The following is a 27,434-nucleotide window of genomic DNA, read 5'->3' as shown; positions in this document are numbered from 1 at the left end:
ATATTTCTTTGCCAAAGGTTGTATAAAAGAGACACATGTATACAAAAAATTGTGTTTATTTTGTTTCATATATCGATGGAGGTTTTTTTCAGCTGAAACAGCAAGTCTTGAAAAGTCAAATAACAGCAAAATATATAAGGTAAGATCATGGAAATACACTTTTTTTTGTAAACACCAAAGAAGAAAAAAGCTCAATAAAAAGACGCCAAAAGTATAGGTAAAAAAAACAACTAAAGAATGACAGGTGAGGGGAAACAAGGTGTCTTTAGCTCAAACCCCTACTCCCTATCATCAAACATTATAACAACAAAAACAACTGCAAGCCAAGATTGGCACCAAAGATTAATCATAAGGAAACAACTCATTGATACATCAACCAATAAACCAAACTAGACTAGAGCCCCTGTTCCAGCAGGATGGGGATAGGTGAAGACAGGCTTTAAGGTACGACAGTACAGGAAAGTGCTGATTGATTTCCCATTTTCAGATAATTAACTCATCACTCATTCAGCCCCAGCTCACGTGAGAATTAAAAAAAAAAAGTCCTGCTCACATGAACACACTGCTGCTGAGAGTGAGCACAAGATGGGTTAAAAGACAGGATAAGAAGCAATGTCCATCTTTACTCAGTGAAAATCAGTGGAAGCTGAAAAATGACAACAAAACCTGTACATTTGTATGTGGAGAATTGTGCATCACAATTAAAGTTTGACTCATTTCACTTCTGTGGTACTGTGTCATTTTCTTTGGATTTTTCCTTACACTGTCTGTGAAGGTTTTTATTACAGGAAATCCAAATTCTTACTTGTGGACTTTGAATGGGGCTTTTACTGGGATGTATAACCCAAAAAGTCCCATTTTTAACCAAACAAAGTGCTTTTTACCATGTGCGCAATATGCAACTGGCAGCATGGAAATGAAAAAAACTTGGTGAAAACACGGTTATTTACAAATATACCTTTTCCCATTTCCAGACAAACAATTTCTTCACCAAATTTACCCTTACAATTACCTACCATTCTCTTTGCCTCTTAACAAACTTAAGAATGTAGTTAAGTATGAATATGCGCTCACTGGTGTGTCTTCCAAAGGTTCTTGAACTGAGAGACAAGACTCTGTTTATCTGCCCAAGCACATAAAGGCAATCTAACAAACATGTAAAGCAAAACTCCTTTTTCCCTGTGTATAAAAAATAAGATAATCTTTCTGTTCCTTTGTTTAGAATTACAAATCTACATCCAAAGCTCAGAGTCTACATTCTTTGCATTGTGCACCACCAGTATGCAGTCATGCACTGTGTGCTGGATACAGTTGGGACAGGCTGCTCACAAATACATGACCGAGGTCCATTTCAGGGGTCTAAAGTGCATCATGTGCCATTCATTTTTTCAATGAAGTCATTTGCTGGGAGCATGTGTGGGCAGCAGAGGCTTGTCTCTCAGCTCTGTCACTAGAAAGCCTTTCAAAATAATGTTTGTGAATGGATGGACAGACAGATGAAAGTGATAATCAGATGGCTTTGATAAATCAAGTGAGCGGGAAATAGGTGCACTGCATCCTGCTTGTATCCACTCCTCCCATCGCCTATGGGAGCCCTCTGAGGGCCACGGCTACCTCTCTCAGTAACTACCAGGTAACAGAGAGGGTTATCTCCCTGCATCGTCATCTACAAAAGCCAGGCTGTTATTCAGGGCTTCTCCAAAGAGAAATACTTTTTATTGTCTATGTTTTGTATGTTTTCTTAGAAGCTGGAAGAATGCATCTATCACTCTGCTACCTTTAAGCAAGTCTCCCTTTATGTCTGCAAGAGGTGCAGTCAAGTTTCCCCTGAGCCGCTGCTGTTGTTGCACTTTGTGTTGCAGTGCAGAATCACCACAATTCTGAAGAAAAAGAAACAAGGTAACAAAACCTTAACTGGCTCTTTGGCATTCACCCTGTGTAGATGAAAAGAAACGTTTTTAATAACTTGATGAAAATTTGTTAAGTGCCGAAAAATGACCTCAGCAGCATCTTCAAGCAAAATACAAGCGACATTTTTCTGTTATTAAACTAGCACCAGAATCCATAAAAGATTTGCATTCGCCTGTGTTTGTGTGAGCGTCCAGTGTCCAGCACCTTGCAGCATTTATTGCTAAGATGAATAACGATTCATGTATGTGTGTAACTCCAATCTTTAAAAAGATACTCCATCCTGTTTATCTGCTCTGAAAACATATTTTCTCCTTCATTTCATGAGACCATGGGATAAGGAGCAAAGATTTAACAACCACATCTGAGATCATATTGTAAGTAAATACAAAAAAAAATAAAAAATTGTTAAATACTCTTAACATTTGGACATAGAACAAAAAAATAACGAATTGCTTTCCTGCACTAGTGACTGAGAGACACAGGAATAAAGGACCAGCACTATTGCTGGCTTCATGCAGTGTTTGTCTAACACCAACAACTCTTCTATTAAACTGCATTATGTAACACACACATATGTGCAGGATGCTGCAGTATCGTCTGGACTGAGCTATTAGTATATCGCGTGCTGATCTCAAACTGTGGGTTTCAATCTGAACTGCTACCACTGCTACTGTCTACAGAATCCTACTAAGCAAATGCCCTCGAGCATGAAAAGATGCGGAGATAACGGAACCGGGGAAGCTATTTAGAGCGTATGTGTATGTGTGAGTGGATTTTTTTTTTAAAGAAATAATAACTAATTATATGTCAATGAGCAGCACCTAAAATAATCCTGAACAACAATGCTTGTTGTGGTTTCTGGAGTCCAACATGTTCAGACCAATACTGTCACTGAGAATTTTACATTTGGGTTTAAAGAAAGAGCTTGGCTAGCATCTTCTTCTTCTTCTTCTTCTTCTTCTTCTTCTTCCTTTTCTTCTACCATACTGTTTAAGTAGGACAGGCAGAGGCTAAACCAGCAGAGCATTACTGAGTCGAAACAGCATCAAAATGAGTGAAGAGGAAGAGACATTTGGGAAGATGTAAACAGCCCATCACAGCTTCTTTTCTGTCCTTTACTCAGTGTCTCCTCATGTTTGAGATGCAGTCGTGGGACTATGAGCTCCCCGTGTGGCCTCAGTATCTGTCAGTTTTTTTTTTAGTTTTTTTTTTACAGAACATCACGAAGGGTGAAACTTGGTGTCACGGTGTTCTCTCATGTAGATATAACAATGTGTGTGAGATATCGTGCACACCAATATCATGTAGATATTGGTTGTATGTGTGAGAGACAGACAGTGTCTCTGTGTATAAGAGGTTTGTCGGTCTACGAGCAGATGCTGCAGCCTCAGAGTGAAGGAAATGATCAAACAGGCGAAGTGTACTCTGCCACACTCCCTCCGTCTTAGTGTTGCTCATCGCTGTTTAGAAACGCTTCTTCCTCCCACTCTAGACGCAGGCCTCGGTTGTGCTGCTGTTCTTCATCTTGACATAGATCTTGGGATCCTCGTCACACTCATCTCTGAGGCGCTGAAGGTGGCGACTGTGGCACAGCAGGTAGAGGGGCAGGCAGAATCCCAGCATGCTCACCACCAACAGGCCCACATTTACCTATATGTTGAGTAGACATAATGATAATAATCATACAGTGATCGTAAATGTCAACCACACTCAGTTATGCTGTTGTTCAGATATTTGTGAAGCCTTACCCATAGAGGGTCTCCCTCCAGCGGTCCCACCATGGCCATGAAGAGAGGCTGCTGGAGCAGGGCGAACAGAGCGCTGATCAGAGACTGCATGCCTGTCAGGCTGCCAAACTGAGAGGACGGGTACCTGAAGGGGACAAGAGTCAGAGGAAAAGCTGAAGAGGTCACAGAACTAATCTGGGGTAAACGTTAATAACTCCTCCTTTACTCTGTGGCAAAAAACAAATTTTGCATTCCACAGTACAGTGGACACACTTTCAGTCAGGCCTTTTGGAAGGGGTGTAACCTCTATAGCTTCTGTTTTTACAGGAAATGTATTAATTTGCAAAGGCAACTATTCCTACTTTATCAGTTTCATGGAACTTTAAACGTGTTAAAGTAAGCCATACAGTTATTAAGTGCAAGCATTTCGGAACCAGTGGATGTAATCACCCACCGATCTAAGAAACAACTTTACCTCATCTTAACTCAAACATTCTACTTGATGTGAAATCACAAAATCCATGTATTCTCCATTTAATATCCCTTTTACGTACTGTGAAAGCCTTTTTAGAACCTTTTAAAGGTTGTGGTTTTGCCTTTGTTTGTTTTTTTACTGTATGTGTTTATATGCGCTTGTGTTTAAATGAGAGATTCCCTGCAGAATCTCGTGGAAAATCTTTCCATGAGTGTTGCTGCAGCAGAATATTGGGTGTTATGTCAGTCTTTACAGTCACTGTGTATTGTTAGGTTGTCATCATGTCTCACACTTACACGGCAGCATATAGACCTCCTACAGCAGAGTGGATGAACCCTCTGACAATAGTGTGCAGGATAAAGGACAGAATCTGAGGAGAAAACAGATATTTTTTTCCATTAAGTGCCACATCAGATCACAGCTGGCCTGTCTTTGCAAAGAACTGGCTTTTGATCTTTCATAAATAGATCTGAACATAAATAAAGGAATACAGTAAGAAAGAGCACACAATGACATTTTTGCCCAATAGGTGGCACTACAGTCCAGACAACATCATGGACTGCATTGCCTGGTGAGCTTGTCCTGTTTGAACATTGTGTACATCTGTCTCCTCTGCAGTGTCGGCTCTCCTCAGGAGGGGCTGCGGCAGCACATGCTGGGAAATGTGAATCCCCCCAAAAACACAAGAAAATATACATTTCTCTCTTCCACACATGTGCATGATCTTATACCTGGAGTGGCAGATTGGGGATAAGGCAGATGACACCAAAGCCAACCAGGAGTAGGTTGGTGAAGGTGAAGGCTCTGGTGGCATTAACGATCTTCTGGATCTGTTTGCCAGGGCGACGAGGCTGGCCAGGCTCTCTGATGAAAGAAAAACAAAATCTTTTTTCCACATTTTCTCAGCCTTTTCTAGTCTTCTTAAGCTTATTCTAAATACATATACACTGACCTTTTCACAGTCTTGTCATTCTCATCCTCACAGTCTTTCAGTTTCCAGTCCATAACTTGGCCAATCACAGGAGAGGTGACCAGGCACAACAGCTGGAGCACACCAAAGATGGAGGTGTACACACTCACTAAGACACAGAGAGTTGGCACAAAGTTGTTATTTTTGCCATGATGCTATATTTTGAAAAACATATGAACAACATAAAGATGGTGTATGTTGTCACTGAGAGGAATAAAAACAACACTTTGTGGATGGCATGAGACATTTTGGGTTTGTGACCACAAATCTTAATCCAGACCTCATGCTTTATACAATACAGCTACAGAGGACAGAGTGGAGGAAAGGATGAATGTAAGGGGTTAGTCTGTCCTCAGGTCTCTTACCCACTTGCATCCTATCCACTGCAACAGCAGGAGGAAGCCAGCATGACAAGATGTTAAAGAGGTGTTAAAGATAAAAAAGCAATTGCCCACAAAACAAAATCTGTGACTTCATGTGTAGTCAGGTTCACAATCTGCAAACAATGACACAGACCTGTGCTCAGGTCTCCCTCTGTAAGAGACTCCAGGATGGTGTTCATGGCTCCCATGTAGAAAATGAGCCGCAGCTGAGTAACACACATAGTGATGAGGCTCAGCATGAAGATGAGACTGAAGACACTCTTCATGAACGACTGATCTGCAGAAGAAATGAGACGAGAAGAAAGAAGAGTCAGGCCTAGATCAAATCTCTTTGTAATATAACAGAAGGATATCAAATAAAAAAAACTTTTCCTGATCACAGCTTCGTGAAATATTGTGTTTTCATCTTTCTCAATGCTGCTACTGTAGAGTGTGCATATTATTCATTTGGTGTTTCTCATTTATGCGTTTGTCAGATTCCCCTTGAAAAACAAGGTGTTACCTCAACCATAATGTAAGACCACTCTACATAAATCACTCTGTGATCCAGTTACATGTTTCCTGTGCAAACCTTATCTCATCCAGCTGGAAGTTATGTCATCTTTATCCACAACCTAATATTTATCTGCTGTTCACATCAAAACACAAGATGACTGGAAAATTAAAGCTGAAATATGCAGGTCACAGGATGGAGGACACAATGTGACCAAAATGTGGTTCCACTTTTAGAAATAATATCTAAAAAATGTATTTCAATTAGAAAATTAAATGTACTGCTTCGTGCTTCAAAACAGAAAAAATAAACCAACGGTTGACATCGCTATGGCTACAGCCAATATTCAAAACTACAGTCTTTGAGGTCCCTAACAGATCACTCCACTCTAATTGGTCAGCTCCGCCGGTCTGAGCAGGTTCCACACACCAGTCTACATCAGCTTGGCTGAAATTCTAAATATGAGAAAGAGTTTGATCAAGAAAATCACCAAATATGTCCAATGTAGCCCATCAAGCCTAGTACAAGCTCATGGCAGTCCAAGTAAGATATTTCGGTTCTACACTGTTCCCACAAAGAACAACTATTCAAACAGCTTAGTGATCCATAGTGCTGGACGAACAGTGTGAATAAAAATCAGAGACAGCATAAAGGCCCAGTATATCAACACTCAACCTGATGATAAAGGGTCGGACGTCTCATCCTGTACATTGCATGCAGCTACGAGCCCAAACATGCCCCAACTCCTCCCTGTCTCTTTTCAGGGTAGAAACTGTTTTCACGTGATTGAAAATCACACCAGCTAAATGTTCCCACTGGCTACTGGGTGTCATGGTACCATAGCTTAAAGTGAATGAGAGACACGTTGATTTGAGGATTCAAGGAAAAGTAAGTTCTAGGAAAAGTTGATCATTAATGAATGTTATGAATATAAATGGAAAATAAATCTGTCCATATGGTGAAGCAGTGGAGACACCAATTAATGGTGGGTGCACAGATGGAGCAGATGACTTTATTGCTTTGACCAACAGGTATCCATCTCAGGCTTAATTACAGAAACTGTTGGTTGTGTTCACAAGGCACTGTAATGATTTATAAGCACTTTAAGCCATGTATGATTAGAATATAAGAATTATACGTGAACCACCTTGTGTAAAACAATATTAGGCAACAAATGGAAACCCAAAATGTATTTGGCAGTTTAAGCAATGAGTTCCAGAAGAAGGCCTCCTCTCGGTTTTCAGTGCTTTGTTGTTTACATACCAAACTAGTACACTGTGACCACTATCATAGTACGTCTGTAACTAACAAATCAAATGGCCGTACTGACATAGTATAAAAATTCAAATGAGGACGTTCAGAGCTCAGGAAGCAGATAAATAGAGACTAAACCTGAACCGTCTGAAACAGCTTCCATCGTATCAGCAAAATGAGAAGAGACGGGTTTGTTTGAGTGTGTCCTGTGGGGCTCTTTAAAGCCACCGACAAAAAATACACGTCCAGCTGCAAAAAGCAACCATGTGCATTCTGAATGCATGTGTCACACACACAAAAAAATACACACTTGGACCAGCTGATACTAACCCATACTTCTCTAGCGCTCCCACTGAGCAGCTTTCCAAGATCACAGTCCGAACCCCTTCCACGGTCCATTTGGTACCAAAAAGGAACTACTGAGGGGAACTACTGACCACCTGCTGAGAGTGACTGACCCTGACCAGGGAGATGGGAGGGCCTGCAGAGGCCTGGAGGTGCAAGGGTAACAAAGAGCTGACTTTGCATGGATATGAATCAGAGGTAAAGGGGTATTTAAGGTTTTTTTTTTTTTACTGTGTTTAGGGACTTTGTAAGTGCAAGCTAAAACTACAGCACTTTGAGGGTTATTACTTTTTAATGGCAAACGTCAAAGCATACTATGGGTATATGCATTTCATAAAACTAGTTTGATAATGGGATTATACATAGCTGACCTGGCTTAAAATGGGGATCTGTAGAAACAGCTTATATCACTAGTCTTCCTACACACTGTGGGTGGACTGCTACTGTGGAAAACCATTGTCAGACACATGGCTCTCAGACTTATCTGACACACAGAACATTTTATTCACAGCCCCACCAGCCGTCTGGCTTTTAAGACGCTCAGATAAATATTCATAGGTTGGAGAAGCGAACAACAAATAGTGGGACTGAATTCTCTCAAGGCTGAATCTTACGTTGACTTATTTATGTTCAGATTTCTTGTCTCTCACAGTGACATTCTATTAGCAGCATGTTGAGAACGCCAGTTTTAAAGACCAGACTGCGAAAAAGCCTCTGAAGAGAAGCTGTGAAATGCTCACAACCCAGAAATCTTCCAAGCCATATGCATTTGATGACAGCTCAACCTTAGGAAGTGATTTACTTTCACTACCAGCTTACTGCAGAACCATAAGATTACAGAATTTTTTAGTTAGATCTTCTTTCTCAGACTTACTTTCCTCCTGGCCTTTGCATTTCACCTCCAGGTCCACAGTGGACAGGCACAGCTTGTTGGCCTCCTGCGTGGCCAAATCTTTAGGTGGCTGTTGCGGCTGCTTTATTGAGTGGCCCACACTGAGACGACGGCCCACTGTGGTCACCTGCCGATAAAACTGCTTCCCAGTGATCTTGTGGTCAAAGCCCAGCCAGCTGAACTTGATCTTCACCCTGAGAGACCAAAAGGAAAAGAAGAAAAGTTTAAAGGCGATTGTGAGTGTACATTGTAGAAGAAAAACTACCACAGTTACTTCACCGTTGAGTTGAGCTACAGTTACAGTTCAAATTGGTCTTTAAACTAGACTAGACTGTCTTTATCCCAGAGTATACTCATGGGAGCAAAAACAAAAATATGTGAAGGGGAACAGCTTTATTGGGAGTTAAGCTGGATTAATATACACTTACACATGTTTTTACTCATTTACACATGAATGACTTGATTTCTAACCGCATTGTACGGTTTTGAGAAGCTTGATTTTGTTTGATTTTGGTTGGACTTATAAGTTTACATACATTTTAAAAGTACGGTTTTGGTCGGACTAACACAAAAGTTTACTTTTTTTTCTAGTGTCATGTGAATCTAGTGAAATGAAAGTCAGCTGAGAAAAATAGGGAAATGTCAGCAGACACAGAGGGAGTAGGAAAAGACCCAGGTGAATGAGAGCAAAGCTGGCCGATCATCTGGATTTATGGCATTTCCCCTTTAGGGCTCAGTAGGCTCTGCTGTCTCACTGTGGGATTTACCCCAAGTAAGTGAGTTTGCCTACATGCATGTGATCTCTGTGGAGAATACAGGAAGTTCAGGCTCAGATGGAACCAATTCAGAGCAAGTATAACCTCAAGTTAGCTGATAACATTACAGTGACTGCTTAAAAATGATGACTTGATGCCTAGATGTGTTTGTATGCCTTTTAGTCTGTGCCAGAGTGAGCATTTCTTTGTCTTACGTGAAATCCATGTCCTCTGGGCCTGGGAAGGGCTCCAGAGGCCAGTTGATGAAGCAGTTGAGGAAGACGAGGCAGGCACAGCCAGCCCAGACCAGTAGGATAGAGATGAAGGTGGCACCCAGATCATAGATCACCTACAGGCAGGAACACAAAGCCAGAACAAAAACCTCATATTGTAGAATCAATGATCCATGCTCTAGCAGCAGTGTTCTCCTTTCTCAGTTAATCTCTCCTTTTATGAACTAACTTTGTATGAAAGATGAGCGTTGATTACTTAAATTTTATCTAAGTAAAGTTAGGCGAAGTAGGTGACACATAAGATGTTACCTTGATGCCAGGGAAAGTGACAGCAGATGAAGCATAGGATCCAATCATCAGGGCGATGAAGGTTGACCTCAAGTCTCCAAACATGTTGGGGAGCTAAAGAAAAAAGGGGAGTTGAAACTGATCACTGATAGCTCATTTATTCACACTCTGGTTATGATTTGCATCATCTGTTAGCTCAGACTTTATTGGGGAAAATCCCACTATACACTCATTCACAACTCTCCAAAGCATAGAGTAGACTTGCTATTCTGGAATTTCAGAGCACTGCTGCAGCATTAACACACATAATTTTGAAGCAAGATCAAATGATTTTTGAAAAAAAATAGGTAGCATTGACTTTAGAAATGATCTGATTGGAGAATGCTCAGCTTTATCATTTGATGGTATTTCATTACAACCCAATGAAACATTTATTCTTCAGCAAAAGTTACAAACATGACTTTAAACCTTATTTACATCCATCTGTAAATTGTTTGTGTACTGACAAATTCAGTCTCCAGGTGAAACCCTGTTAACATATTTCAGCTGTAAAGCTGCTGCCCAAAGTTACATCTATAATTGGATTTAGCTACAAAAGGTTGATTATTTCATATTTGCTTTGTGGACAGCATGTTAGGCTGCACACTGACCTTTGTCTAATTTCCTCCTTTTACAACCCACTGAAACTGACCAAAGGCCACCCACTGTGAAAGGGTGCGGGCGGCTGCATACATGTAGGCACACAGTGCTCCACATTATTGACTACTGATTAGGTTGTCACTACCATTGCACTGTTTTGTTTCGTTTTCTAGAGTTTGCAGTAGAGCAGGCAGACAGAAGCCAGAGTCCTGCTCAAGGTGAGAAAAGAGCACTACATTCTTAACCAGGCAGTTTCATACTGTAAACTTCTGCTCTAGGAAAGAAAGCAGAGAGCAACATATGGCTTAAAAGTTTATCATTGGTGTGATGTATCCCAGCTAAAAGGTTTGTGTGTGTGTGTAGAGTGAAGGGTTAAAATTGGACAGGAATTGGTCACTAAAAGAATTTTTATGGGTCATAAATGACAAAGCTGCTCAGAAAATTCCCTCCAGGCTCTCTCTCGTTGTCATGACCTGTCCATCCACCATCCAACCAGCCGCTGTGCTCACCACAGGGGTGAGGCTTGTTAACCAGCTGCTTCAACCTTCTCACCCCACAAAGACGTCACTCTCCAGACAAATTAGAGTAAAGGTGAGCTACAAAAATTGCTACACCACTGCCCTGACATCCAATATAATGAGGCCCCCAGATTTCTCCACTTTTTCTGCAACAGCACTCAACCAAAAGAGTCCAGTTTAGACACATTACACAGGCTGACTGATTCCCAGACAGGAGTGCTGGCAGCAGGACGGCTCACCTTTGGCCCAGTTGATGGAGAAGAGAAAAGAAGAGACACTAATCACCATCCTTGCAGATTTGGTGTCATGACGAATTAAAGCCAACTAAGTTTGCATGCAGAGTCAGCAGATTTGCCCACTGATTCTTCCTCTCTTACTCATCTTCTGGCTGTCCTTTTTTTAAGCTTAGTCTTGTGCAAGAGCTTTATTAATATTGTAGTTCATGGAAATAGATTGTGGGCTGTATGAAATCCTTAATGTGGCAGGTTTTATACTTCTTTCCCCCTTTGGGTGTGCAGGAGAAAACCACTTAATCGTGTCAAAGAACAGCACTGATCAAATCAAATCAGAACAAAACCATGCACTTATCTTCTGATGGAGCATAGCACTGGCCTGATAATGAGCTTACATCACACTGGGACTTTCATTGAGTTACTATAGGTGTCAGAGTCAGTCAGCATTCTGAGAACGTCTATCCATCCATCCATTTCCTATACCCACTTAATCCAATTTAGCTAATTTAGCTTATGGGTGGGCTGGAGCCTATCCCAGCTCAGCTGTCGTTGGGCGAGAGACAGTACACTAGGTTCACCCTGGACAGGTTGCCAGTCCATCACAGGACTTCCAAATGAGACAAACAACCATACAATTTAGAGTCACTAATCAACCTAGCACCCATGTTTTTGGATGGTGGGAGGAAGCCAGACTACCCGGAGAGAGCATGCAAGCTCCACATAGAAAGGCCCCAGCTGGGAATTGAACCCTCTTGCTGTGAGGTGACAGTGATAACTACCCCACCACCGTGTAGCCCTTGCTGAGAACAATGGGCCTCATGCAAGAACCGTTCGTACGCACAGATTTGTTCTTAAATCGTGCGTACGAGGGACTTAAGAGAATTTGCGCATTCACCAATCTTTTCGTATTTTACGTTTTCTTTCAGGTACGAACAGAATTTACGAGTGATCCAGACCTGTCGTAGGAGTTTCGTAAAATAGTCCGCTGTTATTCCAATCAAGTTTGCTTGACTAATGGATTGTATATTTAATTACTTTGAAGCAAACATATAAATATATACATTATACCCCATAATTATGCTGAAATTATTCTGTTTGACTTAAATTATGCACTAATTGAAGGTTAATTTGACTTGTATATAACACGGTCAATGGGAAGCGTAACCAGCGGCTGACTTTCTACTTTTGGATGCCTTAGCGCGTCAGGCTCTTGGAAGAGACCGTGTAGATACCCATGTAGAGACCGACGAATGGCTGACGTCGCGATTTAGATTGTGAATCGTCTGCTCCCTTGGTCATCAAAGCTCTCATCAGTTTATCACCCATGGTACATCAAATTCCCATACACCGCTGTCCAACAAGTACAAATTAAGAGGGACTTTTATGCCGTGGCTGGACTGCCAATCATAATTGGAGCACGAGACACATATACGCATCAAAGCACCCGTGCCCCTGTTGTGGAGCGCACTGAGCTGAAGGCCAGGTGGATGCGTCTCGATACAGCTGAGGGCAAACTGCTCTATAGCCCACAGAAGGCATGCCAGATTTGCACAATATTACCATGAACGAGGGTCTCCACCTGAACCAGCCCAGGCAGACCAGAAGGCGTGGTGCCAGAAGACCCCCCTCATGGACCGTCCCATCAAAGAGCCATCATGATGAGGCAACAACTGCTTGCACGGCTTTAGTTACAGTCATCGAGCGCCTGCCCATGGCGAGACGTTTTTGTTTTTAAGCCATTTTCATATCAAACCATTTCTTTTTTATTTCGGCAAAATTACGAACTACAGGTTACATGGAATTAACAGCACTCGTAATTGCTTCCCATTTCTTCGCTTTAGCAGGTCCCGTAATTCCACTGCTGACACTGCTAAAAATGACAGATTTTCCTTTTTGGATCTCTGGAAGCAGAACTTCAGTCTCAGAGCCCGTAAAGTTGTTCTTTTTGCGCCTTGATGCCATTCTAATGACTCAACACGACACTTCCTGGCACAGGAGCGAGGAAGCACAGCTCCTCATATGGTATTATTTTGGGCGTGGAGTATGCAAATTTATTATCCTCGTGCACGTGCACTTAAATACGCATGGGTGGGTTTCATCATTTACGCAGGTCGTTTACACACTTTTTCCGAAGTTAAGAGCGTTTGTTGAATCTGACGTGGCGTGTTCGTACGAGACCTTACGAAAAAAGTAAGAGAAATTTAGAATAAAAATACGAAAATGTTCTTGCATGAAGCCCAATGTTTCTCAAAAACATGGGACAGTCAGGGTTGGTCTGCTGCCCATGAAAGAAAAGTGTGAGTGAGCTTGCTGATGGGAGGAGCAGCTGTCAGGCTTGACAAACTGCAGATAACAGTGTTTTTGTAACTCGAGCGTGATGTGAAACACATCAGTCAGGCAGACAGGTTAATGACTGTAAAACACAAAAGGACAGAGAATCTGTTGCAGCGTCAGAGACAGACACAGCATGAGCACAGTAACTGTACACAGTTACCACACAGCACACATGAGTACTATAATGACATGTGACTGAAATGCTATGAATATACATACTTGTTCCAAAAACAAACAAACAAAAGCAAATTTTTCAAAAAAGGACCATAAAAAAAAATTATTGTTATAAAGCATGCAGGCAACAGAGTCCTCTGTGGTCACAATTCCTTAAATACTTCACACCAAGGTAAATTTGCAACATGGCAACAGTAGATTTAAGTTGATATTAAGATCATGGCAAAAAAAATGCTCCTCATTGAACTTATAATTATACCTACTTTTTGTTGTTGTTCTATTTTTTGTTACACCGTAGCTGAGGGAAACATCATTGCCATTTGTGCGTCTTGTACATGTGACAGAAATGGCAATAAAGTTGACTTTCACTTTGAAAAAGTGATGGTATGGAGGGGTCCCTAATCAAGATTAGGCCTCCGAGGTCAATGATCACGCCGGTGTGATGTCATTACGGCTTAAGAAGTGTGACAGGAAGTCACATTTACCCAAACACTGCCCATCCTAGTCACATTGTGTGTTTGTGTAGTGTTGATTTCAGAGGGCGTGTGTAACCAAAGCAGGATATCTAACCCAGTCATCAAACAGACACACAATAAACTCCTATATAACTCATACAGCGAAATGGCACAACTAACTAATGGCACAGGAAACTAATTATGATAACTGTTATCATATGGATGCAGTGTTGACACCATTTAAAAAAAATGTTGAGCTACTTGACGAATTTGAATTTCCCCCATTGGGGAATAAATAAAGTATTTTTTCTATTCTATTCTATTTCACAAGTTTTGTTTTGGACAAATTAAAAATGTTGGCACTAAATGTTAAAGTTGGAGGATCACTGAGTAATTTCTGTTGCATGATAGTACAGTCAAATTAAAATCCTCCAGAAGTTGTTGGGATAATTTAGTCTGAGTCAAAGTACAACAGCATTGCTTGTACTAGCACTGTTAGCTACAAATGTTGTATTAAAAAGTGGGGTTTTTTTCAGTTTAAAGCCCTATAAGATTTTACAGAAGAGAGCAGCGGCTTGTTTTGCTGATTTTTAAATCATCACAGGAATGTGTTGCCCGTGCTTCTCTGCCTTCAAGGTATGGCATGTGACTACATGGTTCTTGATCATTCCACGTGTTTGTTCTGAAGATTTTGCCTTTTTTCCCCTCACCTGCCCTTTTCTTCCTCATTAATCCCAGGCTTTACTAAACCCTAACTACCTCTAATCTGCACTGCATCACAAACCATCTTGATACCTTTACAAAATAACACCCATGACTGACTGTCGTTGTTTCCTCACTGAATAGCTTTTTGTTAGCTCTGGGTTCATAGTGTTGCCATGCACATGCAAGTGCACACATAGATGGACTCCGTATTTGAACAGTCACTAAAGGTTTATTTTAGCTTCAGAGCAGTCACCTGGAGAGAAGAGATTAAGAACCGGTGACAGGGTTCAGTTAGTAGCACGTGCAGACATTTTTTGGGAATGCAAGTTTGTCTTGGAAATTATGTTAAAAAAAAAAAGAAAAGAAAAAAAAAGGCAACAGGATATTAAAGTGAACCTGAGACAAAAAGATCCTTGAAATGATAAAAGAGTTGCAGTGTAAAACCAAATTCAGTGATGTTTACCTAATATGTGGGCATGTTGAAACCTGGTGAGCCGTATTCATCATGGGTGAGAGTGCTGAGTGTTATCAGTACAAACAAAAGACATGTGAACCATGTGATCTCCTGATATGCAATGAGCTCCCTTGTTGATGATACGTCAACAGTGCTTCAGGGAAGACTGGCCTCCCTGTCTGATCTGCATTTTCACTGGGAACGTGTTCTGTGAACTTTACCGTGTGACTGCAACTTTTTGCCCATTCTTTTCCTCTGGACATGTTTTCTAAGACACTGTGTGTGCTGAGTATTGAGAATGGAAATGGAAAAGTAGAATGTGACATGACAAACAGACTAAGGGAGTGGGAAACATGCTGAGCATGGCCCTTTTGAGCAGGGCAGGGTCAAAAAAGAGGAAACTGGACACATCCATCCGGGAGGAAAGAACAGAGAAGCGAAAAAAGGAAAAGGGGTTTTGTTGCAACAATTGGAGACTTCAGCTGCCTGCTGCTGGTCCATTGAGAACCAGCTCTGACCGGTCCTGTCCAGATGCACAGAATCATAAAGAGCAGCCAAGTGGGCTGTGAGATTAACAAACACCAGGAGATGAACACCAGACAGCATACCTCCATCACCCTGACGTCATCTTATGCTTCCTCTTACGAGATTTCTGCTGTTTTTTTAGATTAAATATTTCTGACTTAAACCCCTGGACTTTCATGTAATAAAGCAAAACAAAATATTAATGCTTCTACAAGGAAAATAGTTCCTGAAACCCTGAAAACTAGAGCTTGTTAGTAGTGACTGCTTCTCTGTCTGACTAGGTCTAATCTCACATTTACCTTAGGCATTTATTCTTTTTTTTGCCCTCAATTTTTTTCTATGGTACTATTTATAAAACAGAAAATGCACTGTACTTCCTCCATCTCATTCCTCCATCTCCTGCATAATAATTATGGTCCATAGTTCTCCTTCAGCCCCACATCAAAGTTGGAAGTTTATTCATTACCACCTACAACATTTAGACTTCTCCACCAGAAGTTATATCAGTGGTAACAAGTAGGTCATTAGAACGGTGATCACACAGCCACCTATAGGTTTCTTAGAATGTTCCACATAGTCAGAGACAATAAAGCTCTGGAAAAAAAAGCTCCATTACTGGAAAGACAGGCTGCTAGCAGAACTTCAGTCTGTAATAACAAACCCAAGAAGCAGAGCAGGCTCCAGCATGCGCCATGAACTAGACAAAAGGAGGAGGACCCTCGTGGGTTCCTGTGGGTGTGAATAAACAATACTGTATGCGTGTGCAGAGAATGTCTGATTATGTTCACGAAGAAAGAGGGGCTTGTCTGTAACGTGATGCTGTTTATGTACATAGAATTGGTGAAAAAAAGTGCACAGAAGACAAAATTATCTCCCTCCCTCCATCCTCTCATCCAGTCCTCCATAGATTTACTCTGTTTTCCTGTGACACTAAGTGCTGAGTCTGCATCCATGGGGGAAGAGTGAGGAAGTGAAGCAAAGACTAATACAGAGAGGACATAAAAATGAGAGAAGGGAGAAGCCTAAAGGAGCAGCGACAAAATAAGAATGTGTATGTGACTTAAGTTGATGAAAAAATATATTTTTCTCCTAAATAACTGAAACACTCACACAGTGAGGGAGTTTCACCAAAGATGCCCCAGATTCAGCCTCAAAGAAATAAAAGGTACAAGCTTCATACAATAGTTTTTTTTTTCCCTGTAGTGACATTTGGGAAAAGGAAGGGCCAGAGGGAAGCATCCCCACAACACCACCAGCTCCACCCTTATCTTTCTGACACACATTTTCCTAGAATTATTCAATACGATATAGATGTGTTTCAATTACTACAAAAAGTGAATACAAATGTATTTTTATAAATAACTTTCATTTACAAACACACAGCAAGAGTGCAGTATAAGAAAAGCCTTTGTCAATACCAGCAGGGAGCTCTAACTGAGGCCGTCCACAGATAAAACAAGTCACAGGCACACATGTTCATACAGAGTTGGCAAACAGCAACATACAGTAAGCAGTCTTTCATGCACATGAGACGGTTTTAATAGTTGTGAGGTGGCCCTGCCTTGAGAAGGGGAGGGAAGTTGAAACTGGAGAAGACAAAAACAACTAGACTTAACATTGGGAGGCTGAAGGGAGGAGTGAAAAGGAATGAAACAGGCTGAGAAATTTACATTCGTGTGTGGGTGTGCGTATGTGTGTATGTTATTCAGGGTCTCAACAGGCAGCTTGAACAGGAAACAGCAAAAATAGGTGGGGAAATATGCATCCACACTCACTTCTGTTGCAGCTTCCCGTTTGTCACTTTTAAACCAGTCTGTCTCCGTTGTGTGCGCGCGTGTGTGTTGTGTGTAAAGTAACAAAATATTCATGCTGCCAGTTAGACTGTTGAAAGAAACGGCAGCCATAGAGCAGCAAAGGAGCAACACAGTTTCATTTTCTGAAATGTCCTAAAAAGGTTCAGCTGGTTCACACTCGTCACACACACACACCCACACACACACCACTTCGCTGTTAGAACAATCATACATATGTAGACTTGAAATGTGAACAATGCACACACAGAAAATAGCAACCCTCGTGAGGATTAATTAGGTCTTTTTGGGCTGTGACGCTGCACTTTCAGATAAAGAGATAATCATGACTACTGGCTTTGCTTATCCACTCTAACCCTCACTATTCCACACCTTACTGCTCATCACTTCCTCCCAGCCACCTCTCACCCATCATGCATCTGTCTCTGCCTGTTTCCACTGACGTAGATGAGGATTAATAACTGCGGATTTTTTCTTTTGTAAACTTTGTTTACTACTGGTTTACAAGGCGTACATGGTAATATTATTAATATTATTATAACACTTGTAATCGAGTATTGAGGAAATAATTGATATTTGTTGAAACGTAAGGTTATGTGATTATTGAAACACTTTATTCGTTTCTATTTTTCACGGTGTTCCAAGATTTCAAAGAGAAAATAAACGTGATTGTGGACATCAGTAAGAAGTGTCTTTTTTGACCAGAGTAGATACAGAGGTAATTTCTGACATCATGTAGAGCTAGTCAGCAAGCAGGGCAGCTCTCAGGCCGCTACAGCATGCAAGCAGAACGTCACATGATAGAAGTAACCAAGTAAGAACTACCGCCATCAAATTAACCTGCTAGCATGTTTAGTCAACAGCTGACCCTTTTCAAATTTTTTCTGTAATTTTTTCAGAATTGTTTGTTTAATGCGTGTGAGTATTTCTGAATGCTGCAGTTTCTTCTCACAGTTCAAAGACGTGCAAGTTAGGCTCACTGGAGATTTTAACTTGGCTTTATAGAGACTGCATTCCGACAATTGGAGGCCCATGTCGGAATGGCGGCATGTAACCTATGCCAAAGTTACACCTCAAGCTAGCTGGGTAGCAACCAGTTATCTTACAACAAGTTAGGAAGATGGCTATCTCATTAGCCAGAAACACCCAGAAAATTAGAAAACAGCTTAGGAAATATATATATTTTCAGAACATGTGATGGGTAGGTATAGCAAATACAGTAATCAGAAAAAGACTTTCTTACTGTCAGAGAGGTGAAGGTCATGCACATGCCTCCAAACCCGTTTAGCGCCAGTGCAAAGAAGATCAGGATGGACAGGTCTGCAAGACAAAGTGCAGAGATTTGCCTTTGAATCAAACAACTCCACAACTCTTGGCTAATAGATTCACTTGTCAATGCCAAATTTGTACTTTAACTAAATTTATAAAATACTAAATTTGTTAAATAATATTGGTCACCTACAACAGCGACTTGACTGGGAAGAGAATGTGAGACGGCACTGCCCTGAATCAACTTACAGCAACGTTTAAATGGTGTAAATTGGATGGCATGAGCAAAGATACATACTGTTAGGATCGTTGGCACCATAGGCGATGAGGAGGCAGGAGAAGCCAAAGCAGGCACTGAAAATATAAGATAATGTTTAAGAATAAGAGGAAGGCAACATTTTTTATTAATTTTTTAATTAATGGGCATCATGCAAGAACATTTTTGTATTTTTACATATTCCAAGTCAGCCGCTGGTTACACTTCCCATTGATCTTGTTATATACAGAGTCAAATTAACCTTCAATTAGTGCATAATTTAAGTCAAAGAGAATAATGTCAGCATCATTATGGGGTATAATGTATATATGTATTTATTTTTTATTCAAAATAATTAAATATACAATCCATTAGTCAAGCAAACTTGATTGGAATAACAGCAGACTATTTTACGAAACTCCTACAACAGGTCTGGCTCACTCGTAAATTCTGTTTGTGCCTGAAAGAAAACTTAAAATACGAAAAAATTGGTGAATGCGCAAATTCTCTTAAATCACTCGTACGCATGATTTAAGAACAAATCTGTGTGTACGAACGGTTGTTGCATGAGGCCCATTGTGTCACTGTCCAAATATTTCTGGGCCTAACTAACTATCTCATGCATATCAGGTCAACACTCCCTCTCCAAACTCACCTTCCCAGAAGTCGTAACTTTCTAGGCCCGTATTTATCCATGACAATCCCCAGGGGCAGAGTTATAGCCGACAGCAGGAATGAGCCCACAGTGAAGGCTAGGTTCAGCATCTCATCCTGGTCTTTGCAGATGGGCCAGTTGTTCATCAGCAGTTGTTCCTCGTCTGTGCTGTCAGTCTCAGAGGTGGACGTGTTGGAGATGTTGAGACTGGAGTTGTTTTCTGAATTTAGAGAAAGAAAGAAGGAAAAACTTCACAGGTGCCTTTTCACTTGATATGACTTGATATGACAGTAATAAAACACTTGTTCTGTTGTCAGCATGTCCATTTGGCAGCATATTGTTGCGAAACCTGTGGGATCTATTGTATGACTAGTTGGTTTTCTAACCATCTATCAACACCAAGGGACTGTCCACACATTTTATTGACATTTTGCCATCATCCAAAATTAAAAGGAGAGCTGACCTGCTTTTAAAAAGCCAAGAGACTCAAAGGTCAAGTACACAATTAAGAGGAAAAAAATAACACAATACTGAGTAAACAGGCACCAAAAATAGTCTGAGCTGAACCCTTACATGGTGAAGGGAACTCTGTAACAGTTTCACTCCTTCTGCTGAATCTGTAAACACAGTACACTGAGTTCATGGGGAGCCTATTTTTGTCCCTGAGTGCCATTGGACTGTTGTCTCTGTCAAACTCTGCTAGCAACAACAGATATCAACAGGCCCAAAGGAGGAATAACTGAAAAGCAGCTCCTCACTCACCCAGACTTGTTTATTGCTAAAATGCCAGACCAAGAACCAGCAGTTAACACGTGCGTCACATGTACAGGGGGCGGAGGAACTTTAAACAACTCAGTTATCTGACTTTTTTCTTCATTTAAGTCCAGAAGGCAATTTGTCAAAAGCAAAAAGTTTGCCCAGACTAATAAAAACACAACTGAAGACCAGCTCCCCTCAGTGCTCTTTCCAATAGTCACAAGATGACCTTTACATTTGCCAATTCAGCTCTTCCCATTAAAACGGGAATACGAAGCGGTTGTTGACGGTGGCCTTGTGGATAAGGGTGTGGGGTATGGGGGGGTTGAACAAGAGGCGTCAGTTTCAAATTAAATGTCTCTTGATGTGTCTGAGAGGATGTAAGTAGGTGAAAGGTAACGTGGCTTAATAAACATCTAAAAAAACTGCTGTGTTGTTCTTATGTGGACACATAAATTCACTGAGGGATATGATGTAATGAACAGTGCCCAGTTAGTATTTGATATACAGCTGAAATGTAATGCATTTTTACATGTAAATCCTGAATGTAGTCAAAAGATCCTTCCATCTTCCACCCATAAATCACACAGATCTGTGATAACATCCCAAACTCCATCAGCTAATAATCAAGAACCCGGAATAATCTGTTAAATAGGCCATGTGGGAAGATTATTTTGTTAGCTGCTGCTTCCAAGAACAAACTTCTCAACATCATCACAACAGAAAGCTGACCCCTTATATATGGCAGACTCAAGCTAGATGAAATTAAAAAAAAATACATTTTAGAAATCAGGGAATGAGCAATCACACACTTGTCCTTTGGAAACCACAACTGCCCTCATAATGTACCATGAATTGTGATGACTCACCAAGCAAGACATTACACTAGATAGACGATATATTGCTATGATGATAAAACAGGAAAAGTCAGGGAGCCACCAAACCCAGTGGGGCTCATCCGCTGGGCACTGTCAACATCTGTACATCAGTTTTTCAGTCCCAAACATAGGTGGACCAGGGGAGGGTTTTTTTGACAATGAGCAGATATTCTGCTCTGCCTTCTGTTATTTAATGCGTATTGGAGCTTTAAGTGCTGGCTGTTGGCATAACAGCAGTCAGTAGCATCTGTCCCCCAGCACCCCCAACTGCTGACTAATCAAATGCCCACAGCAGACTTGAGTCAGTAAGAGAAGAACCCTCTACACACACACTTTACAGGCATTCTTCAGTGAATGTTAATGTCTACACAGTAAAAACTTGTGTATGTATTTTTCTGTAAGTTTCTCCTGTGAAAATAAGCTCACCTCAACACAGTAATTTAGAAGAATTCCTAAAATCTGCTAGCAGCTCTGTTCCAGAAGCTGTCTCTTTATACTTCAATAGAGAGCATCAGATACTGCACATAGCTTAACCCAGGAGGCAATGTACTAAAACGGTGCACCAACTGACATGGAGGGGTAATCACAAAGTAAGATGATCTTCCATGGACCTCACTCATGTAACAGTGACTGTAATGTACACAAGCAGGGGACAGCCACCTCTCAGAAACTGTCTCCTTTCCTCTTAATGAGTGTTGTATTTAAGGATGTAGTCATGATTATGTAATAATACATATAATGTATGATTACGAGTAGGAGTCAAATGATGGCTACAAAGCTGCACACATATCTGCACAGCACCAAAGGCAACATGTAAGAAGTGACCAACTCCTGAATCCCCCCATTATTGTCTTTTGTGACTGACATTCCATTTACAGCAGCCAGAAACACGCTTTTCAAGTGACTAATGACTTTATCTTTGCAAGACAGGACAAATATCTCAGTAAAAGAACCAAGTTTGTTTCATCGAGCCATGAAACGAACAGAAAGACAAAATGTAGATGAAGGAATGTGCACATCTCTCTTCATATGCTTCACACCAGCAAAGCAACTGCAAGCAAGCAAGCAGCACTGAACTGATGATCAACAGTGAGTTTCAGAGCAAAGCCACAGAGCAGAAACAGAAACTGAGCTTTAGTCAGAGAGTTACATATGCAAACATATGCAACATGATTTACCAGTAAAGTAACATATCATTCACACTCATGACTCATAATTCAGACTCTGACAGAGAACATTATGCTTCAGCTCAACCCACTATTAATAACTTGGAAACTTTCCTGTCCCATTTAGCAATTTTATTCCAAAAAAGCAACAAATACAGCACCTTTTGGACAAATTGTGCTGGCCCATAAGATGTGTTGATCTCCAACAGCAGGCACACCTATCTCTGCTTCTACTCTGCAGCAGTCTGCAGACCAATTAACAACTGTCTGACTTCAAACTGGGGATCCATGACTAACATTTTGGGACTTCTAGTTTAGCTAGCATCCCAGTGGAAGCTGTGGTTTAACATGCATAGATAGACCTGATAGTAGCATAAATCTTAACTAAGCCATGGTAACAAAGTGAATACAATTATTTGCCAGATTATCAAGATTATTTCTTTAGAGAGAGAAATGACATCGAAATGTTTCATATACATAAATTAATCTAAAAATCTTTCATCAATCTTCCTTTGTAGCATACAAACAGATACACACAGAGACAGACAGGATCAAAGAGAGGACAGAAAATAGTTTCTGTGATGATCTCTGTGCAGAATGAAGGGATGAATGGTGCCATTGCTGCTGCCTAGTTACAGAGGAAATTCAGATCCCATTGATGGAGATGAACTAGCTTTTACCTAGTATACTGTTATGACCTACATTTCCACTGTGACAAGCTCTGATTACTAAGTCCTAGCATGGAAAAACCTAAGCTTTCATCTGGTGAAAGGTTCCCAGACAAAGCACACTCTCAAAACCTAGTACTGACCCGTTGAGGGCCAGCACATCACCGTATCATCTTTAATCAAAGGGTGCTGAGGGCAGAATGAAAGGTTTATAAAATGTGTTCATATGATGAATATATTGCTTTTTGTGCAGGAGCACTTCAAAACTGCTTATAAAACCTGGCCAGTCAGCCTGCTGCTAGTGTAATAACTATTGTTCTACAAGAAGATCCCAAATACTGGATCACTGAGTCATATGTTAACTAACAAACCCCAATTCTCAAAAAGTTGACGCTGTGTGAAAAGTAAATAAAAACATAACATAATGATTTATAAATCTCGTAGAAAACATGTCGAACTTTGGAAGTAAACATTTACATTTTTCATTAAAGACACTAGCTCATCTGAATTTGATGGCAGCAACATGTCTCAAAAACATTGGGACAGGTCCATGTTTCCCACTGTGTAGCATCCCCTCTTCTTTAACAGCAGTCTGAAAACATCTGGGAACTGAGGACACCAGCTGCTGGACCTTTGGGAGAGGAATGTTGTCCCATTCTTGTCTGATATAAGATTCTAGCTGCTCTGCAGTCCTGGGTCTTTTTTAGAAATATTTTCAGTTGGTGAAAGGTCTGGACTGCAGGCAGCTCAGTTCACCAATTTGCAAATTGCTCCACAGTTAGTAAACACAAGATTTCTGAACCTCTGTGAGGTACTCTCTTTATACCCAATCATGTTACTGGCCTGTTGTCAGTTAAACTTATTACTTGCAACATGTTCCTCTAGCTTTTCAGTAGCACTTTTTCCAGTATCTTGTTGCCCCTGTGCCAACCTTTTTGAGACATGTTGCTGCCATCAAGTTCATGATTTTCCAACATTTTTCATAAAATAATACAATCTCTCACTTTTAACATTTGACATGTTAATGTAATGCTAATTTGTCTGTTAATAAATAATGGTTTATGATATTTGTAAATCACTGAATTTTGTTATCATTAAGATTTTACACAGGATTGGAATTGGTGTTGTATATGCAGCAACCGCTTCCCTCACAGGTCGCTGTCCTTGATGAGGAAATAACACATTGCACAGAGGCTGATGTAGTAAAGTTAGTAGAAATCCAAGCACTTCCTAACTCTACATGATTTCACCTCATCAAGACTGCATAAAATACTCCATGTAATACCATAATATCATACAACAACTATTGTTAAATCCACAAGGGGGGATTGGTGGTGTCTATCTTAGCTGCCATTGGGCAAGAGGTGGGGTACACCCTGGACAGGTAGTCAGTCCAGTGTCTATTTCTAATATAATTAACTAAAAAACTATTTTGTGCTATTGCACATCTGACTAAATAGTCTCAGACTCAGTGCCAGCTCAGCCTGAAGTCTAAAAGAATGAAAATTTAAAAAATTGTGAGTGTGGAATTGCAGAAAAAGAGACAAGTCCTTGAGCAAATGTAGCCCCCTGACTGACTGATAACCCAGGCAATGCAAACACACCTGGTCTTTGGCAAAGGTAAGAGTAGAAGCCCTCAGACTTGAGCATGATGAGCAGGGACGACCAGCCAAGCAGCACTGCAGAGAAAAGCAGGTTTTCAATGACAGCTGTGACAGCCATCCACCAGCGGCGGGAGAAGGCTGTGGCCAGGCTGGGAGCCATATCTGCTGGGTTGGAAGCAAGGATGGTCTGCTTGACTGGATGTGAGGGAGGCTGCTGACGCCTAAAACACAAGACAGGGAAAAGAGAAGATGATGATGGATCTGATATGATACTAACAGACAGGATGTTTAAATGTCATTAGGTCTCTGGGATTATTTTTTGGGGAAGAACCACAAAAAAATCCATTGTTCTACCCTGATGATGATGATGATGATAATGATAATGACTAGCAAGAGTGAGGAAACAGAAGAAACTCTCTGAGACACAAACCCCACCTATAAATATCCAACATCCCCACACACGGAGATGTCTGATTGGCTTTAAGCTTTTCTCTTATTGGCTGCCGGTGACATAGCTGTTGCAGCAGCTACACGTGAGGTTGTTGCTGCTTTCCAGCTGGCTGGGACCAGACTAGATGTGGTTACTGGCAGAAAATATGGTTGAAATTATCTTTTGCATTCAAATTTCGGTTTTAAATCTTTCACAACAGAATCCGATTCTTACACTTGTAAACTGGCTTAATTTAGGTGTAGATACATTAAAATGTGATGTTTTCACTTTGTGTTTTAAAAACAGCCCATCCAAAAAGGACAGAAGATTCTTTGGTGCATTTCTCCGTTGTCAGTGGGGAGAATTGCTTGGAAGGTGTGATCATCCTTCAACATACTATTGGAACGATGTTATAATAGACTGGTTAAAAAAAATCTGTTTACAAAAAAAAAAAAACTGCACTACACGTGAATGCAGCGCGAGCTGAAGCCAGTTCGAACCAGTGCGTCGCGAGATGCCCAGGGTGTCTGTTAGTGAGCGCTCGCGCTCACTGCTGTGAGCACACCGCAATTAAACTACAGCTAATGTGACAAATAAAGAAAGAATAGGAAATTCTCAAAAATCACATAAACACAGTTAAGCGCGTGATGGCACGGAGTGAGGTGAAGCTCCTCACTGATGCAGTCTGGCTTAGATTTACAAGAGAAATCATACGCGAAAGTTTAGTTTTGTTCGACACGGTTTGTTTTTTGGAGGAGGAAAAAAATCGTCACTCTGTGTATGACAATAATTTTGGTGACATCCAGCAACACAGAGCACATTTCACCTGTGCTTTCTGCTTCGATTCATCACACTGAGCACAACTCCACAAAGTATATTGCGGTGAGCGAATAGCTGCCTTGAAACTGGTCTGAACTGGACAGAAATCATCCGCACAATCCACCCCCACCCATCCCAGTCTGCATGTTCTCAACCACCCTCCTTCCTCTGTTAAGTTAACCAGAACCCCGCCTCTGTGTCCCTGTGCGGAGCTTCAAAACTCAGGCTGAAGAAATACAAATTTAAAATAATTGACTTATCCCAAAGGCAAATTATGTAAATTGAACATTAATAACACACATCTCTATTTAAGTCTTATTCTACCTATAAAAACAACAGGTGGATGACCACCTTTGTTCTGCTTTCAAAGAGCTCCAACCTTCTATGCTCTTATTTTGAAGATCACCATAACACTTCCTGTATTAAAGGTTGCGTCTCCGCAACTTGACGCATCAAAGCAAGAAGCGCTCAGCTGTTCGGTGTCAAAAACAGAAGAGGAACACCAACCTCAAACAAAGACTCTTCACTCAGAGCTAACCGGAAACAAAAGGCCAAAGCCACATTCTGCTCCTTCCTTCGTTTTCTTTTACACGGTGAACATGTAACTTTCATTCAGTGTTGAAAAACGGCGCAGCCTTCATCAAGATTCAAGAATCTTTATTGTCTCTATGCAGGCATAATTAAATTTTGTCCAGGAGCTCTTGGCTTAGGATACACAAAAATATACAAAGCACACAGCATAAAGATATTTAAATAATATAAAAAATAATAAAAATAGTAAAAGTTAATCCAAGCAAAATTAAGGGGTGGGGGGACAGGTGAAATGATCGGCGACTGCAATGACAGAAACCACTCTGAGCTGATTAATATGATGAAGCAGCTCCTAATTCAGAGCCTCTGCTGCTAAACACCAACACACCTGAAGTTGGTAACGGTGTCACAGGCTGCTACAGCCTCCAGTTTGTGCCTGCTCCAATTAAACAAAGCAGAGACGACAGGAAATGCCTCTCAGTCTAAGAGTTGACTTCGCTGCACAATGCTTTCAGTGACGTGATATATTCTGTTATAGTGAGTGAGTGGTGGCAAATGATGTAACGAAAGGTAGAAAAAAATAGAAGTCATCCTCTCCTCCACTGGAGTGTGTCGGCGCTCCGCTGCGGAGCATCTTTGGTGCAGACAGCCTCACCTGAGCGCGGGGACAGCAGAAAAGCTCTGTCCTCAGGTGAGCTCTGCGGGTCCAAATGTCCCCCGACGACCAGCTGAGGAAGCAACGATGGAAATTCACCTGTGGGCTGTGGGCTGTAAGCTTGCTTGCTTGCTTGCTTCCCTGACTCAATATTTCCACACTCATGTCTAATA

The 27,434-nt window shown here is 41.0% G+C and overlaps 1 protein-coding gene across 2 annotated transcripts; it reads right to left on the bottom strand.

Moving 5' to 3' along the window:
- Nucleotides 1–40: 40 nt before the first annotated feature.
- Nucleotides 41–27,434, bottom strand: LOC142388622 (large neutral amino acids transporter small subunit 4-like). 2 transcript variants are annotated; one of them, XM_075474093.1, is made up of 15 exons: nt 27,262–27,434; nt 24,827–25,047; nt 19,755–19,974; nt 19,142–19,197; nt 18,818–18,894; nt 9,748–9,840; nt 9,421–9,554; nt 8,433–8,644; nt 5,600–5,743; nt 5,449–5,466; nt 5,066–5,192; nt 4,845–4,977; nt 4,410–4,483; nt 3,660–3,783; nt 41–3,561 (listed from the first exon to the last, which is right to left on the bottom strand). In XM_075474093.1, the coding sequence occupies exons 2-15, from the start codon at nt 24,984–24,986 to the stop codon at nt 3,400–3,402; spliced, it is 1,734 nt and encodes a 577-aa protein (XP_075330208.1). In that variant the 5' UTR covers nt 24,987–25,047; nt 27,262–27,434; the 3' UTR covers nt 41–3,399. The 2 variants fall into 2 exon arrangements, with proteins under 2 accessions (XP_075330208.1, XP_075330209.1); XM_075474094.1 differs by lacking the exon at nt 5,449–5,466.

This window comes from Odontesthes bonariensis, chromosome 9, assembly GCF_027942865.1.
Source record: "Odontesthes bonariensis isolate fOdoBon6 chromosome 9, fOdoBon6.hap1, whole genome shotgun sequence".
Taxonomy (NCBI): domain Eukaryota; kingdom Metazoa; phylum Chordata; class Actinopteri; order Atheriniformes; family Atherinopsidae; genus Odontesthes; species Odontesthes bonariensis.
The sequence above is the reverse complement of the archived record's forward strand: the minus strand, read 5'-3'. Positions and strand labels throughout refer to the sequence as shown.